This window comes from Rhinolophus ferrumequinum, chromosome 23 (assembly GCF_004115265.2).
Source record: "Rhinolophus ferrumequinum isolate MPI-CBG mRhiFer1 chromosome 23, mRhiFer1_v1.p, whole genome shotgun sequence".
Taxonomy (NCBI): domain Eukaryota; kingdom Metazoa; phylum Chordata; class Mammalia; order Chiroptera; family Rhinolophidae; genus Rhinolophus; species Rhinolophus ferrumequinum.
The window spans coordinates 22,714,933-22,735,635 of NC_046306.1; the positions used below are offsets into that span (position 1 = coordinate 22,714,933).

General features: G+C 37.7%; 1 protein-coding gene across 6 annotated transcripts in view; it reads right to left on the bottom strand.

The window, feature by feature from the left end:
* The window catches only part of TPX2 (TPX2 microtubule nucleation factor), a 51,684-nt gene that overhangs the window by 16,836 nt on the left and 14,145 nt on the right, over positions 1-20,703 (bottom strand). For 3 of the 6 annotated variants that reach the window (XM_033095239.1, XM_033095240.1, XM_033095244.1), the window contains exons 3-11: positions 19,371-19,544; positions 17,393-17,515; positions 13,294-13,420; positions 8,518-8,646; positions 7,518-7,640; positions 5,753-5,874; positions 4,538-4,689; positions 2,671-2,842; positions 629-770 (exon numbers count right to left, since the gene is read on the bottom strand). In XM_033095239.1, the coding sequence (XP_032951130.1) occupies positions 629-770; positions 2,671-2,842; positions 4,538-4,689; positions 5,753-5,874; positions 7,518-7,640; positions 8,518-8,646; positions 13,294-13,420; positions 17,393-17,515; positions 19,371-19,476 (1,196 nt within the window). In that variant the 5' untranslated portion in view covers positions 19,477-19,544. The remainder of the gene's footprint in view (positions 1-628; positions 771-2,670; positions 2,843-4,537; positions 4,690-5,752; positions 5,875-7,517; positions 7,641-8,517; positions 8,647-13,293; positions 13,421-17,392; positions 17,516-19,370; positions 19,545-20,703) is intronic. The other 3 variants (XM_033095241.1, XM_033095242.1, XM_033095243.1) reach the window with 2 other exon arrangements.

Sequence of the window (20,703 nt, forward strand, 5' to 3'; positions counted from 1 at the left end):
CCGCCCACACAATAAAAAATGTCATAAAATGAAAACTACACAGACAACAAAGTAGGCCAAAACCAGAAAAACAATCATCATTAAGACTGGCCATCATGCACAGCAAAATCTCTCCTCTCCCCGCAGCCATTACCTCCACCTCTGGAGCCAAGAATAAATGACCAAGTCCTAACATTCCCACCTCTCTAAAGACGGGTTTCTCTTCACAGAGGAAGCTCCCCCTCTCAAAAAGAGTACAAAAAGGAATAGAGGAAGTCTACAGGAGACGAACTCCAGTGCTACCCACATTAAGTTCCAGTTTCCTCCATTAAACTGTCCCTCGGATGGCCATGAAAGAAAGGGTGGGACCTACCCAGAGATTAACCTCAGAGGACACTCCTTAATTGGAATCATAAGTTCTCCCACCCCAATCTCTGCATTAGGTTTCCACCAGTTTACATTCTAGGACATCTCCCTAGGCCCACTTTCAATCCTTTAATCACAGAGACAGGGCACAGCCTGCAGAGCCAGGAACTCAAACGCTATAAATTCTCATGGCAAGAAAAATAGCAACTGTCCCCTTATAGAACTGAAAAGCAAGTGGGCAGGTTCTTGGAATTCTTCCTCAAACACGGCCAGTGGGACTTACTGTTGCAGTTTCTCGAGCTCCTCGGCCTCCTGTTCCGCTGCACTTTTGCAGGTCACAGGCCTTGCGCGCTTTTTGGTTTGCAGGACAGGAGTCTGTGGGTCTCTAGAAATCTTGGCCACAGCAGATTTGGAGGGTAACAGAACTGCAAACAGAGATCACAGATATTCACCTGGCTCCTAAGACCACACTTACCTGTAGGTGCTGACTCAGCTTGGCAGCCCAGAGATGCCCAACCAGAGTGGCTGGCCTTCCACACTCAGCTCCTCTCGGTCAACTTGACAAACATTCAGTCCCTTCTTCTCTATCACTCTTTATTGTGAGATATAATGAAGGAGCCTTTGGGTAAACTCTACTGTCATCTTCTGAACTTAAAAACCACTTGTGTCTGATGAATTCTTTGCCACTAACTGCACAGGCCTGCACTGCCTTTCTATTGGAAAAGTCCAACTATTTTGCTTGTTACTGATACAATATTGTTGCTTATTCCAGCTTTAAAATAAGATTTTTCTAAAGAGCAAGTAACGATTCCTAATTTTATAAACTTCTTAAAAGCATCTATATCAAAGTATCGAGACCACCTCTCATAGAAAATCAAATGGAGAAATTAAAAAAACCCGCCAAAGCATCACTATAAAGATTATCATTACCACTCACAGAAAATACTGATTTACCGGGCCAGGGACAACTTTGTAAATTTTCATAATTCTATAGAATGAGTCCTCTAATTTAGATCTTATCACATAAGATCAGAAGATAGAAGCCAAGTCTATTTTAGAAATAAGCCAGGCTTCAAGTATACATATAATCATTATTTAGCTATAACTGTAAAAAGTTTTAAATAAAAATTACAGAAAATAATTTTTATTCCTATTTGCCAGGACTGACAGTCTAACAGCAGGACATACCAGACTCCAAAAGTCATATATTATTTGAAAAGTCACATTTAATATATAAATTTCCATTAGGATAAAAAGATACATTTTATTTTCATAATATAAAATCTGAAAAATGCTACTAGAACAATATAACAGTATTAAGATATGCTGTACTTAGAAGAACTTGTCTGGCTACCTAACAAAGCACTAAACAACATCTACATGAGGCTAGAAAAACCTGAGACCTTCGAAGGCAAAATTACCAGATTCTGCTTTATCCAGAACGTTAGCCTGATATTCAGAACAACTACGAGTATTTTATATCACTTCCATATCTCAAACTTCTTTCCCTTCCCTCTTGTAGTAATTACTTTCATAAAAAATAGACGCTATTAGATTACAATCCTCTCATCTGTTCACCACCAAATCTACACACCCACTAGCCTTTGCACCCATTCATTTCACTCTTCCATCCTCCTTTCAAAGAAGGACCAATTCCCCTACCTGCCTCTGCAGGGACCTAACCATTGGCTATCTCCTTTCTCTCCTATATCTTCAACTTCTTTCTTTTTCAGGGACTCTCAGCATGCAGACACACTCTACCTAGCTCCCACCTCCTTTGACTCTGACATCTCCCTCCCGTTCGTAGCACTTACCATAATTTGTAATAATCTGTTTATGTCCCTCACTGAACTAGAAACTTGATGTTGAGTTGAGTAGCACCAAGTCCATTTTGTTCACTTCTATACCCACTGTGTTAGGTAACACAGTGTCTGGTTTGTACTAGTAAAAAAAACTTGTTGAATCACTGAAAAAGCACACAATCTTGAATGAATGGAATGCCTTCATTTTCTATAAGTAAATGCACTGTGACATGGTGATACATGGCAAAGATATCCTTGATGTGTAATGACACAGCAGGGAACCTTGATTCCCCTTGGCCATTTATTAGCCAGGAAGATCAAGGTGGATGATGGGCGTAAGTGGACAGATGGCTGGGTGGTTTGAGAAATGGTCAACCATACATCAGTTGTCTGCATATAGGCACATGCCATACTTTAGTTCAAAAGCTAAGCTTTCAACTAAAGGCAAATTTATGCCTAAGATGTAAGCAAAGGGAATTCTAGGGAAGGTTCCAGCCAGCTATGATATCGGTAAGAAACTTACTAATATCATCCTTCTTGCTCCTCAAGTGGTATCTGTTAGGGGTTCGTTTATAGAAGGCTTCGACCTGCTGTGCAACGGGCACATACGGGCAAGCTGTTTCATCAAATGTTCTTTTCTTTCCTTGGGACAGGTTGAAAGGCTTTACAATGGTACATCCTTTAGACACTCGGGCCTGTAAAGAAAGAAGTTGTTTCCCAAATGAAATGACATGGAAGCTCAGATCTACCACAAATCACATATTCAGTACAGAGGATCAGAAGAAAAAGAGTCTGGGGAAACCAAACTCAGTATTCTTAAGTCTGTCAGTCCTTGAGCACTGGTTATAACAAGTCTATTCCCATCTTTGTTTTTTAAAGAAAAAGGAAGACAGGATCTAGCACTTAGTAAATTGTCCTGCAATAGTACATAAGGTGATTTTTCACAAGCATGTTAATGTTTTGAAGCAATCAAGAGCAAGTTTTCTTATTACAAGGAACAAAAAAAGCTGAAAGGCACCCCAGCCCTTCCCCGTCCCCCTGGCACCGCCCCCTCAGCCCCCACTGGGGCCCTGCCACGTGCCCACCGCCATCCTCTGGCAGAGGCCTGGGAGGATGCCCGTGAGCAGCTTGCCTGACTTTGAGTCTAACCAGTAATCACTTTCCCCTGAGCAAAGCAAACTTAGACTAAGGGGCTGGGCCGAAGGATGGCGAGCAGTGGCTGCCTCTCGAATCCGGTCTTGGAGTGCGGCTCATGGATTAATCAGACCGAGTGGTTTAGAGTGAACAGGGTGCATTTTATCCAGTTACTTCTGGAACGTTGTAATTATCTTCTTTGGAAAGAACCATCCCCTCTTTGGGCTTCAGAGGCCCAGGCTAAGGCACAATGATGAGAGAATGTGGTGGTCCACTCTCATGTCAATCTTGAGAGCTAGTACCCAGAAGTGCATCCTGGTATTTGTGAAATGAGCAAGTGACAGCAAAGGCATGGATGAAGTCACTCAAGAAAAATGTGTAAGACAGAAAGAGAAGGCGTCCAATCTATGCTTTCACTGGGGGTCCAACCACCTGAACATGACTTACGAGTAGGGTGACCATTAGTCCCAATTTGCTCAGGAGTCCTGGTTTACTCCTATTGTCCCCATATTGTTTCATTTCACTCTTGGAAGTGCCTCAGTTTATATAATTAATTATATGGTCACTCTTTAAAAAAAGTTGATTGGGCTTCTGGGTGTTGATCAGGTCAGGCAGCTGCCTGAATCAAGATTCTCACACACGCTCCCCAAAACTGATTGATGAAGAAGCCTACTCCTTGGATCAATTTTAATAAAACTGATCTCTGCTTGGAAACAAAACTCTTACAGAACCTATATCTCAAAGAAAGAAGGACGGCCCAAGGTTTAAGACTGAAAGGACTGACTACAACAAATGATGATGACTAAAATTTCACCTAGCGATTCGTAGTACTAGAATTTTTGTTTGGGATTCTTACTGTTTTTGTTAGTGCTCTGGTAACAAAAATGCAGAGGATTTGAATGGTCCGCTCCAACCCCATTTTTCCCATAAACCCTGCTATATTTTGTACACAGCTTTGCAGACACAAGACTTTTTCCGAGAATTTTTTAACAGCACAAGCAGTAACAAGCCTGTGCTTACAATTTGCCACACATAATTCTATGTGTTTTATGTATATTCTCAATTCAGTTTCCATAGCAACTTGGTAAGATGGTTCTCAGAGAGACAGAGTGATTTATCATACAGCTAATGGGGCAAAGTGAGGATTTAGCTCTATTTTAACTCAATTATAAGTAGCGACCACAAATGCTACACCCGAAATCCTCACTGAATTAGTAACAGGAATATTCATTTCTCCTGTAAGTCCATCAACTTACAGGAGATGGAGGATGCTTTCGCAGTTCAGATGTAAAGTTCACTTCCTTATACTCCTCCTGGTTCTTAGGATGTTGTTTGATTCGCTCATCTGTGCGGAAGTGGAAGTCAACTGACTTGGTAACCTGGATCACTGATTTCTTCACAGGTTGCCCTGAGTGAGGAGCAGAGTGAAACACACAGGTATCACTAAGAATATAGAACATTAGTAAACCCCCCTTTATCCAGTCTTTTCGGTGCTTCTATTAGCATGGATCTAACTTTGTTCACTCTCTACATATAATCCAATATTTGAAACAGTCCTCAAGGACATTCAAATATGTGCCTTATTCATTGAGTCCTGTTGGGTTTGAAGCCCTTCAGTCAGATGCAAACTACAGAGGTAGCATAGGGGAGAAAAATCCTATCTCACAGGTGTGGTTATAGCTCTGGAGGCACAGAATAACTATTAGGTTGGTGCAAAAGTGATTGCAGTTTTTGCAATTATTTTTAACCTTTTAAACTGCAATCACTTTTGCACCAACCAACCTAATAGAATACTTTTGATAGGCAAAGCTCTAAATTGACTTTAAAAAAGCACACTTAACTATCTGTAAGAGGTTACCCCTATAAACTCCAGGGGTGCTTTTTTCAACCCAATCAGCAGGGCTTTATAGCTTTGACTCCACCAATAATAACTCCGTATCAGAGCAAAGCAGAACTCTGACCCCTTCAGCTCCCTCCATAGCTACAAACTCCACAGTCATATTTTTCCTCCAGAGCTACAAACGGATTCACTCAGCTGTCTTTCCTTCTGCCTTGGGTAAACTGGGAACACAACAAAAAACTGGAATGCCCAGTTGCTTTATCTTCTGTCTTTATCCTAGTCCCTCCTTGTTCTAAAACAACGAATTAGTGGGGGAAAGAAGGGAAGAATTAATTCTACTTGAAGAAATGAGGGAAGGCCTCATGGAAAAAGGCCTCAAAAAGTGGGTGTAACTTCTATAGTCAGAGACAGAAGGAACAGCATGCTCTAAGAAAGAGCCAATGTATCGAAAACGTTCTAGGGAACGATCTTTGGAATATAAATGATACCCACGTCCAGCCTTCTAAATAAGCACATCTCTTTATGCCAACTACTGACCGAGAAAGCTTTTTGGCTTTAGACTCCAAAAAAACCCCACCAAGATCATGAGAGGCACCCCTGATAAATCAGATTCAACCAGACCCAAGCTGACCTGCTCCTGCAAGAGCGAGTTTTTTGAATTCTTCATTCTTTTTCCGCATCTCCATCACCTCCTGCTGCATTTTCAGGCTCTTCTCCAACTCTTGTTCCTCGGTACTTTTTAGAATCTTCTGCCTAAACGGCAAATCAATAAAAGAGATAAGAGAGGAGAGGAGAAAGAGGCTCAGTGATTCAAAATAATCTAATGGTATTATATAGATTAGATCTTTACCTGTGATAAAATAATCATCCAAACCAAAAAGTATTATCTAATAGATTGATATTGACTCAATTAGATAACCTATTGTGGGGGGGAGAAGATGCACAATTTATACCAAAATATTGAACAAATTTTCAGAAAAAATAACTAAAATAGACTATAGAAGATATTACAAAAGATCCACAAATTTGACTATATAATGACTAGCTTTTATGGACAAGAAAAACTAAAATTAAAATACCAGTAGAATGGGGAAAATATCTGCAACAAATATGGCCAAAGATTAATAGTATACACAAAATTTATACTGTGAATGGGAGGACAGACTTAAGAGTAAAGCCAACCAGTTCAAATCCCAGCCCTGCTGTTTCATTTTCTGCCTATGTGATCTTGAGAAAACAATTTAACCTCTCTGAGCCTCAGGTTTCTCCACTGTAAAACGAGGACTATACTCATGTCAACAGAGAACATCACTAAGATGACTTCTGATGAATAGGAAACACACAATTTACCCAATAGGAAATATGGAAAAAATGTTACAGTAATAGTAATACATGTTTTCAGCAATCAAGCAAATAAAAATTAAAATAACTTGATGCCATCAATATATCAATTAAATTTGAAACAATATTAAAAGTAAAAAAATTTCAATGCAGACAAGACTACAAGGAAATATAAATATTCGTTCAAAGCTGATGACACTGTAAATTCATACATTCATTTCAGAACTAAAATTGGCAATAAATACCAATAGCCATAAAACTAGTCATAACCTCGATCAAGGAATTTCTCTTTCCTTTTCCTGAGGACTACTCAAAGAAAAGGATCTGCCTATAAAGATATTCACTGACCTACAGTCGTCAAAAGTTGGAAAATACATTTTCAACAGGAAATGGTAAAATGTAATTTGAGAGAATTTTAACAATCTATCAAAAAAGGGTAAATGTCAGAGCGTAAGGGGGTTGGGGGGTGGGGGATGAGGGTGAGGGGGATCAAATGTACGGTGATGGAAGGGGAGCTGACTCTGGGTGGTGAACACACAGTGTGATTTATGGATGATGTGATACAGAATTGCACAACTGAAATCTATGTAATTCTACTAACAATTGTCACCCCAATAAATTAAAAAAAAAAAAATCATACACCATAAAAAAAAAAAAAAAAAAGGGTAAATGTGAAGATTTTGTAGCAGTATTAAAAAAATGAAATAGTCTCGTAGTGAGAATAAAGAACCCAAAGTTGTTTATAGACTGATTGTGAAAGTATTTATTTTACTTGAGTAAAGACCAGAATAGAGCTTGGCAAAATAAAAAACTGTTCAATTTAAATAGTAAGAGAAACTTACTTTTTCCTTTTATATTTCTTTCAATTTGCTCTAATAATATATTTTTCCCAATGTTTAGGACTTGAGAACCCACCAGGACAAAACAATTCACCTCACCCTGATTAAAGCTTTAGGAGTTTCCCAAGCTCCATTTGCACCAAACAGACCGCAGATGTACCCATTTGTAATTTTACTCTGTTGACCCTAATGTTTAAATTCAGAAAGGAAGCGTACCTTACAGGTGGTATACAAGGCACAGTATGTCTGCCCTTGGCTTTCTCTGGGGAACACTCATTCTTTTCAGAAGTATCTTGATGAGCACTGCCTTCTTCCTCTTCTGGCATCTTTTTGTTAGAACTTAAGTTCAAAAGGACAAAAAAAATCCTTTTAATTCCCTAAAGCATACCCCATTCTATTCTCCTCCCCAAATGTGCCACATACATATGGCTTAAATTTTCTCATTCTTGAGGACAACAAGCATGTTTCAACTGTAAGATTCTTCCAATAGTATCATCAGATGTACCAATAGCTACAATGGGTAAACTTTGAGAACGTCAATAGAAGTCAAGGTATTAGTTGTATGGTGATGGTTCAGGAGGGTAGGAGGAATTCCAACTGCTCATCATCAAATGCACAAGTGGCAGACAGCTAGTTGTCTTCCCAATATCTATTCCATCTTATTTCTTATTAATAGAACTCCAACTTTGTTTGGGGCAACAATGTACAAAGGCAAAAGTATTATACTTGCGTCAACAGACTCCATTGCAACTAGGACAGATCTGTGACACAGTTGGGCAACTGAGGTAAAACAAAGGTTTCTGGAAAATATTTCACTTTAGTGATATGGGAGCTGCCCTTCTTCCTTTGCCTCCTTCTTCTCTTGAACATGGATATGACATCAGCTATCAGGTGATGATGAGGCAACAAGCAGAAGGAAGAAACTAAGAAACATAGAGGAGCCATCTTGAGCAACAAGTATGACACAAAAGCTAAGACTCACAGAGACGCTACCCTGGCACTATTCAGTCACTGAACCAAAGCCAACAGCATACTTCTGTGAAGCAAATAAATAACTATTCTGTAAACGACTCTAGCTGAATAAGCTATTACTTATAGCAAAATACGTTCTAACTGATAAAAATAAGAACAAATACCATATATTCTGCTTGCTATTAACCATAGGAGCAGACAGGGGTAAAACCTATGCCAACAGACAGAAGTTGTGGCTACTTACACTTTCATTTTTTTGGACGGTGGAATTTCATTGATGATTATAGGAGTACCACATCTCTTGGCTTTCGTTTTTACTTGGTGTTTTTCATTCTGTGCCAAATCCTTCCGAGCAGAGAGCCTAACAGATCTTCTAAGGTAGAGGAATTGTCAAGATTTATCTAAAATCAATATATCTACTACAGATATGCAAATGTTCTTTAAAAATATGAAAGTATGTCAAACTACAAAGGGCTATAAAAAGTTTAGTGGTATTATTTGTACTCTAAAAATCTAATCTCTTGTCTGATAGTTTTTGAAATTTCATCATAAAATGTTGGTACTTAGAGGCATTGGTGTTTGTAAATGAGATCTCAATAAAGATGATTTTTTTAAAAAGCATTGGCAATCACCGAATAGAATTCCTTCCTCTTTCAAGTGAGAATAAAAGTTAAAAAAGGTGCAGTGACTTGACCAACCCTGTTGCATAGCTAATTGCTGTCAGAATTGAAATTAGAGATCAGACCTCCTAGAAACTGACTATAGTATTTATTTTGTCATTTTCTTTTAGTCGTGCCCTCCTTTTTTGTTAAAATATAACACACTATAAAAGATACACAAAACTTAACACAGCAGCTGCTATCTTCACTTGTCTTACAGTAATCATTACTTTTTCTTTATCATTTTACCATATAAGCATGCATTCCATAAACATGGTACGTTAGTTAGGAAACAAACCCCCGCCCCCCCCCCCCAAAAAAAACCCTTTATATGATGTAATGAGACTGCTGCAAGCATTTTTTTCTGTCTGGTTTATTTCACTCAATATTGTTTGGGAGATTAAACCACATTGATTCATGTAGCTTTAATTTATCATTGTGCAAAATGAAAACCACTGGGATTTTTACAGGTATTGTACTGAATCTGTATAGATCAGTTAGGGAGAATTTATATCTTTACAATATTGAGTCTCCCAATCCATGAACATGGTATATCCTATCATTTATTAGGATCTCGTTTAATTTCTCTCAAAACTTTTTGTGTAAAAGTCCTAAACACAGTAAAAATTATATATTCAAAATTTTATGCTATTGCATAGAGTACGTACTTAAAATTTTATTATGGAGAATTACAAGCATATTAAAAAATGAAGAGAATAAAATGGACTGCTAGGTACTCGTCATCCAGCTTCAAAAACTATCAACTCATAGCCAATCATGCATCAATTTTCCCTCCATACACTCCTCTAGATTTTGAAGCAAATTCTCCCAAATTTCATGTCTTTCACCTAAAAATATTTGCATACTAATCTCTAAAAAAAATACATGGAATAATGAAGAGTAAATTTATCAGGCAAATCTACCTGCATAACATTACAAAGTGTAGACAAAATACAAAAATCCAACTATCTGAAGGCACTGGAAAGTGACCAAAAGCAGGCAGAAAACAGAGGAATGAAAAACAGCAACTGCAAAAGGAAAGAATTATGAGTTACTAGCTTTTTTTGCCTGAGGGTGTTCTTCAAACATCAGAAAACTCCAGTCTCATTGGCTACAGATAATAGAAGACAGAACTCAATAGCAATACAGCAGCTGGAAAAATCCTGGAAGTAAAAGAGCCACAGAAAATGTGTCACTCAAAATCTGAGCAAAACTCTGCACTAATTCCTGTTTGACTGCTGAACTATGCATGTTTAGGGGAGACCCAGGGGGCCGAGTGAAAAAGCAAGCAGAAACTGGTGAGGTGCCCATTCTTAAAAGACGTAACTGTACTAGACTGGTAAGTTTGCTGCTTTTTTTATTAAGTGCATTCTGTAATGTGTATATAGAACGAGTGCACAAAGCCAAAGTCTTGCTAGCATGAGTTGTCAGAAGACAAACATCAGGGATGGCAGAACAGCGGGAAATTTAGAGGCAAATCTCCATACACAGCGAGCATTTGAGATCTTGCTCTCTGTAGCAGTCGTCAGTTTGGCTCAAATAAACTCTTATAAAAATTAAGGGGGAAAAAAAACTCGAGAGGCAAGAGTACCACAAAGAGGATGAACGCTTAAACCTGAGTATAAACTCTAGTCAAAGTCTTGGCTGACCACTGACTTTTGCAGGCACAGAGGGGACTCCAGGGAGCCAGACTGAAAAGGCAACAGCTATGGGTGGCCGGTTAGCTCAGTTGGTTAGAGTGGTGCTAATAACACCAAAGTTGCCGGTTCGATCCCTGCATGGGCCACTGTGAGCTAAGCCCTCCTTAACAAGAAAAAAGCAGCAGCTATATATGAATGGCCAATAATTACATGAAAATGTGATTCACATCTATAGTCATCAGAAAATGCAAGTTAATAACACAGTGAAATACCAGTAAAATGATACAACACCAAATGTTGGCTAGGATGTGGAGTAACTAAAACTCTCACATATTGCTAGTGGAAATGTAAAATAGTATACTTATTTTGGAAAACATCTGGCTGTTTCTTATAAACATACACTTAATAGTATGGCCCAAGAGAAACACATGTCCTTGCAAAGACCTATGAACAACTACTCATAGCAGCTTTATTCACAATAGCTACAAACTAGAAACAACTCAAATGTCCATCAACTGGTAAATGGACAAATTGTGTTACATCCATTCGATAAAATTTATTATCAGCAATAAAAAGCAACAAAATACTAATACACACAATGACATCGATGAATCTCAAAAGCACATGCTAAGTGAAAGAAATCAGATATAAAAGAATACACATTATATAATTCCATTGATAAAAATCTCTACAACAGATAAAATTAATCTATGGTGACAGAAATCAGAACAGTGGTTGCTTCTGGGTGGGAGGAGGTAGAATGAGCAGTAAGGATGACTGTAAAGAGGCATGGCTGAGGGAACTTTCTGAGGTGATGGAAATGTTCTATGTATTTTGACTGTAGTGTTGTGGTTGCATGATGGTATTTATTTGTCAAAACTATTCAGACTGTACACTCAAGATCTGTACATTTTACTATATGCAAATTATACCCCAATAAAATTAATTTTTAAAAATAGACTGGGGATCATAAAAATTAGAAAGAGCAAAGCACATAAAGACATGACTATTTTTGATCATTAGTTAAATTTAACATACAATGAGGTTATAAAATTAAAAGAAGAATTGCTGGGCGTCTTTAGGGAGAAATGGCTAAGGGATGAGATTCCAAAAAATTAAAACATGTATTTGTGGAAAAATGGCAGCTCCATGGAAAAATTATTATTACAGACTACAGCCTTGTTGACTTATAACTATTCCTCATCAAAGGAGTTTTGATCACTTTTAGCCTATCCATCGAAACCATGTGAAAATAAAATAGTAGGGAATTTGTATGATTGTCTACGCCATCCTACTCCCATCTGCTGTTCCTTTCTAGATTAGACATCTCTGGACTAAGGTAAATCTCTGATCTGAGACAAATGGCACTGATGTTTTATCTCTTATGCATTTTCATAGTGCAGTATCATTTACAAAGTACTTTCACATATTATCTTATTTGGCCCTTTGTTACAATTAGCTTGAGAGATAATTATTCTCAGTAAGCTGAGGTTTTAAATGGTAGAGGGTACCTGCCTTAAAAAAACAAAACAAAACAAAATAAAACATTCAGGTCTTCTGATTCTGAGAGCAGGTGGCTTCCCGTACTACCATCATTTCCAAAAAGCATTCTACAATTCAGTCAGGGTAAGGGACAATTTTATTAACCATGTGCATATACTATATGGAGAGGCCAAGACACTAATACTTTCTTAGATTCGGAAGGAACCTATAGGACAATGGGTCCCTTGTCTATATGCCCCACTTCACAATCTAAGCATGGACCAGAAACCATAGAATTAACCAATAGCAATCTCTTAAGACTCCTGTGATATTACATCTAGCTGGTTGAGATTTCAAAGAATTCTTTGATTAAAATGGGCTTCTTTAGCAGAAAAGATTAGCATAAGCTTCTATAATACCATTCTCAAAAGGTGATACCCTTATGCCAGCATAAGGCTTTGCAAAGGGTAATTTCATCATTTCTGAGCAATATTATAAATACTCTACCATTCCTCTTCCTTAAGGATATTCTAGGCAATGTCAAAATATAAAGCAATAAACAGTCCTGCAATTTAAACTCTGGATTGATGGTAATTATTAGATGATGCAAAGTTGTAAAAAATTTAATCTGAATATTTTTTTGATTAGTGCCATCTGAAGGCAACTAACATTAAGACTCACAGCAACCAAACACTATGTTTTTGTTACCAAAAGGAAGATACTGATGTAAAATACAGTATTCAAAGACATTAGTTGTTCTGAGATTGCTAGTGCCAAGATTACAGGTTAACCTATCCATCCATCCACTTGTTCATTCATTAAGTATTTATTCAGCTTCTGCTCCTGCCAGAATTTTAGGTACTCGGGTTACATACTTGCCCTTATGAAGTTTACTTACAATGGGGGGGGGGGGGGGGGGAAATCTGTCAAATAGCCATACAAATATAAATGAAAATTGCAACCCATGTTGATGGTGCAAACAACAAGGGCTTTGGAACCAGAGTAATCAGTTTGAACCCTGGCTCTGAAATAAACTTGCCTTGGACAAGCAACTTAGTACCTCTGAGCCCGTATCTATAAATTAAACATATTACCTACAACCCATAATATTATGAAGATTAAATAAGGTAACATAAAGAGTCTAATATAGTATGGGGCACTATTAGGTGCTCTGTCCAGTAATTATGTTTTGAATATTATTAATATAACCATCTCTTTTGAGCCCTGAAACAATCTTACCTCTGAGACTGGGCTTGAGTGTTTCTGGAGGTGGTTCCCTTGACTTCTAGAGAAGAATAAGCATTTGATGGAATGGATTGTTGCACCAGATTTTCTTTTTCTGCCGCCTTGTAGCAAGTGTTGTCAACTACATGAGAGCAAAAACTAGTGAGCACTCAAATCCCAAGGAAATAAGTTGGAAATTTTACACACACACACACACACACACACACGCCATGTTTCCCCGAAAATAAGACCTAACTGGAAAATAAGCCATAGCATGATTTTTCAGGATGCTCGTAATATAAAATAAGCCCTAATGTGTCTTTTGGAGCAAAAATTAATATAAGACCTGGTCTTATTTTCGGAGAAATACGGTAGGGCTTATTTTAGAAGACTTGAGCAAAACTATCAACCAAAATTTTCTAGAATGAAAATTTTATATATATGTGTGTATATACATATAGCCCTCCTCATCAGTGGAATCTTTAGTTCCAGTGAAATCTTATGCAGAAGACCAATTTATAAAAGCTACTTTGGTTGAAGCAGAAATGAAGTACTCAGGGCTCTGCCCACTTGCCAGCCTAAGGCACCACCTCAGAAAAACACATCCCAAACACATCCTCATGACATTTTAAAAAGATAAAATTTTGAAAGCTCCCACAGAGAAAAAGAAATCACCTAAGAAGTAGGGAAAATAGGATAAGCTGAATTCCTCATCAGTGACACAGGATGGTAGAAGATAAAAGAACAGTGCCCTCAGAGTAGTCAAAAAGTTTTTTTTAATCTACAATTCTATATTAAGTCAAATGTTCAACTGTATATGAAGATGGAATGATGACATTTCAGACATGCGAGAACGCAAAGTTCTCTCCTGCACCTAATCTTAGGAAGTTCCCTGAGGATGTATTCCACCAAAATGAAGGACAAAGAATACAAGCAAGAGTCTTCCAAGATCCAGGAAATAAGACAGCAAAGATATTAAGAAGATAGTAAGAAAAAGAATGCCCTTCCCAAAAAAGCAGTTATAACTTCCAAGGATCATTGTCCAACAGAAAGCAAGCTAAAGTATGACAAAAATTTAAGCAATTAATGAAGCTTCAAGAAAAGAGAATCTACCTGACCTTGATGTCAGGATCATCTTTATGTGGCCCAGGGGCTGTGACAATGGAACTGTGGAGAACCAAGAAGAAATGCAGTTGCATCGCACTAACTGACCAGACATCATACAATATTTACATAATCATAATGTAAATATTGCTGATATAAACATACTATCAAACATTATGGGTGTAACCACAACTTAAAACAGTAAGAGTTAAAAGATGTAGCACTTGAGAAATGGAACTGGGTATAGGGGTGGAAAGCGGAACAAGATATTTTATCATGAAATATTCTGATGTTACCAAGGTCATCATGAATCAGAGACAGAAAAAAGTGCTATGAGAACACTGAGAAGGATCAAGTAAAGGCTGGAAGAAGAAACAGCATTTGATGGTAGCTGATGAACTAAGCCTTGATTTGATAAAAGAAAACTCGAAACATATGACAGGAAAAAACAGGCCATGAAAATACATTTCATACATTTTTTATTCCAGAGAACAGTCACTTGGCTCATTCCCTAAAGAAGTTTTTTTGAACGGAAGAAAAAATCAAAACAAAAATGGTAACATTATGTCAAGACTATAATAGAGGCACTTATCCCAATTAAAAGGCAGTGGTGATTACATTAATTTTTTAAAAAGACCCAACTATATGCTACCTATAGAAAATGCACTTAGGGACCGGCCCAGTGGCTCAGGCGGTTGGAGCTCCATGCTCCTAACTCTGAAGGCTGCGGTTCGATTCCCACGTGGGCCAGTGGGCTCTCAACCACAAGGCTTTCGGTTCAACTCCTCGAGTCCCACAAGGGATGGTGGGCAGTGCCCCCTGCAACTAAGATTGAACACGGCACCTTGAGCTGAGCTGCCACTGAGCTCCCGGATGGCTCAGTTGGTTAGAGCGCGTCCTCTCAGCCACAGGGTTGCCGGTTCGACTCCTGCAAGGGATGGTAGGCTGCGCCCCCTGCAACTAGCAACTGGCAACTGGACCTGGAGCTGAGCTGCGCCCTCCACAACTAAGATTGAAAGGACAACAACTTGACTTGGAAAAAATGTCCTGGAAGTACACACTGTTCCCCAATAAAGTCCTGTTCCCCTTTCCCCAATTAAAAAAAAAAAAATCTTAAAAAATGCACTTAAAACAGAAGACACACAATGCTAACATTAATCAAAAGAAATCCCAAGTAGTTATATTAGTATCAGACAAAGTAGATTTCAGAGCAAAAAATATTATCAAAATGATAAAGTGGTCAATTCATCAAGATGACATAACAACCTAAATATTTATGCCCCTAATAAGAGCTTCAAAATACATGAAGCAAAAACTACAAGGAGAAAAAGACAAATGCATAATTATAGTCTGAAATTTAACACTTTTCCAATTGATATAAGAAGTTGACAGAAAAGTCAGTAAGAATATAACAGCCATAAATAATATATAAGTGAATGTACATGGCTGTAATTCCAATAAAACTTCATTTACAAAAATACATTCTGGTCAAATCATCAAGAAGATGCAATAATTATAAACATACATGTACCTAATAACAGCCCCAGATACATAAAGAAAAACTGACAAAACTGAAGGGAGAAAGACAATTCAACGGTAATAGTTGAAGACTTCAATATCCCCACTTTCAAAAATGGACAAAACAATTAGATAGACGATCAACAAGGAAATAGAAGACTTGAGCAACACTATCAACCAACTTGACCCAACTGACATTTACGTAACTCTCCACCCAAGAACAGCAAAATACATATTCTTTTGAAGTGCACTCAGAATATTTACCAAGACAGACCATATTCTGGGCCGCCATGAAACAAGTCTCAATACATTTAAAAGGATTTAAGTCAGATAGTGTGTTCTTTGACCACAACGGAATTAAATCCATCAAAAAATCAATAACAGAAAAGATTTCTGGAACCCCTGTAAATATTTGGAAATTAAATAACACATTTCCAAATAACATGCTAAGTAATTTGCAACTAGTAGATAAGTCCTGGAGAGCTAGTGCACAGCACAGACATTATTCTCAACAATACTGTATTATAAACTTGAAAGTTGCCAACTTAATTGTTCTCAAAACAAAAAAGAAATAATTATGTGATGTGATAGAGGTGTTACTCACATTGCAATATATAAATATATCAAATCAACATGTTGTACTCTTAAACTTATATAATGTTATATATATATATGTCATTATATCTCAATTTTTAAAAATGGGTCAAAGAAGATATCAAAAGGGAAATTAAAAGTATTTTGAATTGAATGAAAATGAAAACACAGCATATCAAATTTGTCAGATGACACTACAGCAGTACTCAGGGGGGAATTTATAGCAGTAAACTCATTAAAAAAAAGAAAGCTTTCAGATCTCAAATCAGTGACTTCAGCTGCCACCTTAACTAAAAAACAAAACAAAACAAAAAAAAAAACAGCACACTGAACCCAAAGCAAGTAGAAGGGAAATTATAAAAAACACTGAAATGTACACTTTAAGTGAATTGTAGATATGAATTATATTGAAAAATAGCTATTACTTTTAAAAAATAATTATTTTCAAAGATTTATGACCTCTTAAAGAATGCCTCTTTTGTTCTGATCAAACAGACAATATTCCACCGATTTAGTAACCATCAGTATAAATGGCAATCATCTGTTAAAATCAGAAACATGACTCAAAGAATTCTTGTACAATAGCAAGCAGTACCTTCTTCTCGCCTACTATTTCGTTTCCCAGCCAGACCTGTAGAAGTTACTTAAATCTTGTCATAAAAAGAAGACAGTTATGTATCTGGCAGAAAAAAATCTATGTTAACTTAAGTTCCAAGAGATTATTAAAAACATGTAGCACATCGTTAGTTTCACATTCACCATGAAATGAATTAGCCCATTTCACCAATAATAAACCGAGTGATACAGCATTCAGGTAATTCCCCCAGATCCCTCAGGCTCCTAATATGCTGTCCCACCATTCTCCCAAAGAGCTTTTTTCTAATATGTTCTCTCTTACCTGGTCTCAAAGGTGTGATGATAGCTTGCTGAGGATTAGCCTTCCTCAAAGGAGTTTTGTCCTGAAAAAGCCCTCCTGTCCCATTCTTCCCAGGAAACTTATTCTCCAAATTGGCCTTCTCTTCTGTGAAAAGGTAAGAGTGTCATCATCTACACAATCAGCAAGGAAGTAAAATAAGTCAGTGCCATACACTTAAAATGGGGCTTCAGTACACGTCTAACTCATTTGGCAAGCACAAGCCAAGTTCTAGGGATCAAAGAAAATAAGTCCACACTATCCGTCAGAGACAGAGACTGTAAAACCTATCACTAAATCACTGGCAACACTGCCAATGTGCTACAGAAAAGGAGACATGCCGGCTCTGCGTGCATTGTGAATAGCTCCTTATCTTCGCTTGCTACACATTTAGGACCGTCCAAGCATGAACTGGCCTTATCTACCACCTAAATACATCATGTTCCTCTTAAAGACAACTGTAGCCACCAAGATCTGCAGGGCTTACAAGGGACATTTTATAGTCTATCTGAGATGAAGTTCTTCCTCAACTGGGTGGTGAGAGGGGAGAGTGGGGTGTGTGAGGATGGAACAGAGCTAGGCCCTCTCAAGAAATTTTGTCTTCGGTTCTGCTATGTCCGAAAGTCAGCACAAAGCAGTGAAACGCCTGTTCTACCAACAGCCTGCCAATAGACAGGAGTGTCAGAAACATGGTGGGCCTCAGCAATAACACTGCGCATGTACACTGATTGCAACTGTGTAAAAAGATGTGATCATTTAGAATTAGAAAGTAATGTATTAGAACTAAGGTGGTCTTGAAAAAGTAGTGGGATTAATTTTTTTCTTCCAAACTGTATTTAATAGTGTTGTTATACTAACATCTTCTCTTTTTTGTTTTAAAGAAACACTTAAAAAAAAAAAAAGAGTCAGACAACCCAGCCATTTCCTCAGGATTTCGGTGGATCAAGGCCATGGGGAAGACCCCTGAGGGCAGTTGGTCCTCTTATCCACCTTTCTTTCCACACCACTTTCAAGAGACCTCTCCTCTCAGGCTCCCTGGTGGATACCATTTAAGTTTTTTTCCAAGAGAATGGCATATGCCATCACATTTGAACACTCCATTATCAGTGATAAGTGCGGCTGCCATGGACTCATTTTTGTCCTCATCACATACCGACTTCTCTTAATAAGGAGGATAAGGGCATGAGAAAGAATGAAATGAGAGGCCCCATCAACTACCAGCTTGCAATATCACTGCTCTCACGTATTACTCCAAAGTAATATAAAAACAGAACCACATCCTTAGTTAGTGTTCACCGGGTGTCAGGATTTGTGCCCTTATCACATGACTCAACATCAGGCAATCCTATCTCTGGAGATTGGGTTCTGAATAGCATAGTCCCTCCATTTAAAAATGAAATGGGGAGGGGTAGCAAGAGGGAGGTGAGTGTAATTATAAAAGGGCAACACAAGGATCCTTGAGATCTGTTCAGTATCTTGCCTGTGTTGGTGGATATATGACCCTACACAGGTGATAACATTGCATACAACTTAATACACATAAACAAAAGTGAGTACATGTGAAATGGGAAATCTGAGTAAGATGGATGAATTGTATAATGTCAGTGTCCTAGTTGTAGTATTACACTCCAGGCCCAGTGACAAGCAGAGCAAGTTATTATGTGGCTGCCATTACTACAGACAGGTTTTTAGGTCCTAGAGCTTCACTCAACTTTGTTTCATCATATTACTAAGGAAATACGGATTTCTGGATTTCCCCATATATCCCTAAAGCTTAAATATTTGTCATTCTTAACTGCAAAATAATATCAATTTATACTTATAGCCCATTCCCCAAATACTGGGCACTTCAGTTATTTCTCTCATATCATGGATGACAAAGTACGAGTATCTGGGTACAGACAGCCCCTTCTACAAAGCAAGCCACCAACCCTTAAAATGGCCAGAGAAAGCAGACACTTACCAAACCAAGAATCTACGTCTTGGGTTTCTTCCTCATCATTCAAAGATGTAAAATTGATGAAGTCCATGGGTGCATCATAGGAATAAGAGAATTTAATTTGTGACATTGTCCCTGCCTTAACGCAGAAGAGCCGGTTTTTCCCAGTATCTGTGTCACTTCGCAACAGGTCACCTTCTAAGGAAAGAAATGGGTCAGAAACTTGGCTGCCCATTAACTAAGGTACTGATTACATAACAACTACTTTGCTTTTACTACCACATTTGCAACTCTGAAAAATCACCTGGATAATATGTCTTACTTTTCAAATCAAACTAAAAGTTAACTGCTCTTTTGGGTAACTTGAAGACCTTCCTTGAGGTAGGTATGTTGGAATTAGAAAGAGGAATCTGATGAGTATCTACAACGTGCCATGTACTGTGCTAGGAGTTTTACATTCATTATTTTACTTTCCCTCTCTATCTACCATTTTCTTACTTCTAGCCACACCACGTCTAATTTACTCTCTCCTTGTCCTGAATAACCCAATTTCTGAACACACCATAAATTTTATACCTACCAACCAAAATCCTACTCATCATTCACTGTCCAATTCAATTCTCTATAAACTCTTTCACAATTTCTACCTACCATACATAATTGTTGCCGCTCCAAAGCCACAGTGCTTTATTTACCATCCAGTTTTATATTAGTTAACTATGCAAATATCTCTCCTAGTAGACTGTAAATTCCTAAAAAATGGATTTTACTTACTTGTGTATACCTCCATCCACCAAGGTGCTTATCTTATACCTAGTAAGTATCTTATATATAGTAAGAGCTCAATACAGTTTTGCCAAGTATAGGTTTTCTTTCCCACTTTTCATAAAAACATTGTTACTGGCCATGAAGGAAGACTAAAAAATGCATAAAAGGCACAACATGCAGATTAGGTAAAAGGAATAAGTCAAAGATATGGGCCCATCCTACTCCTGTGTACAAAGTTGTACACTCCATCCTGTGGAAACCTGTGTAGACATAAAGTCAGCCCCCACTCCAGCCTTGTACGGTTAAGAAAACAGTTGGAAGTAGTGTGAAAAATAGCCTAAAGCCCACATTCTCTGGCAGATAATTTCCTATGAAATCCAATAAGCCATTTGTCTTCATCCAGGGAACAACATGTACTTAAAAGTATTCTGGATCTTGGAAGAGAAGTAGGTATCAGTAATCATTTATATACACGTCTATTGAATTAAGTATCTTTCTTTAAGCCCTTATTTTATTATAAAAATACATGCTCATAAAAAAAACATTAGATCACAAAAAAGCCTTTATTTTTAAAAAAAATCTACAGGCT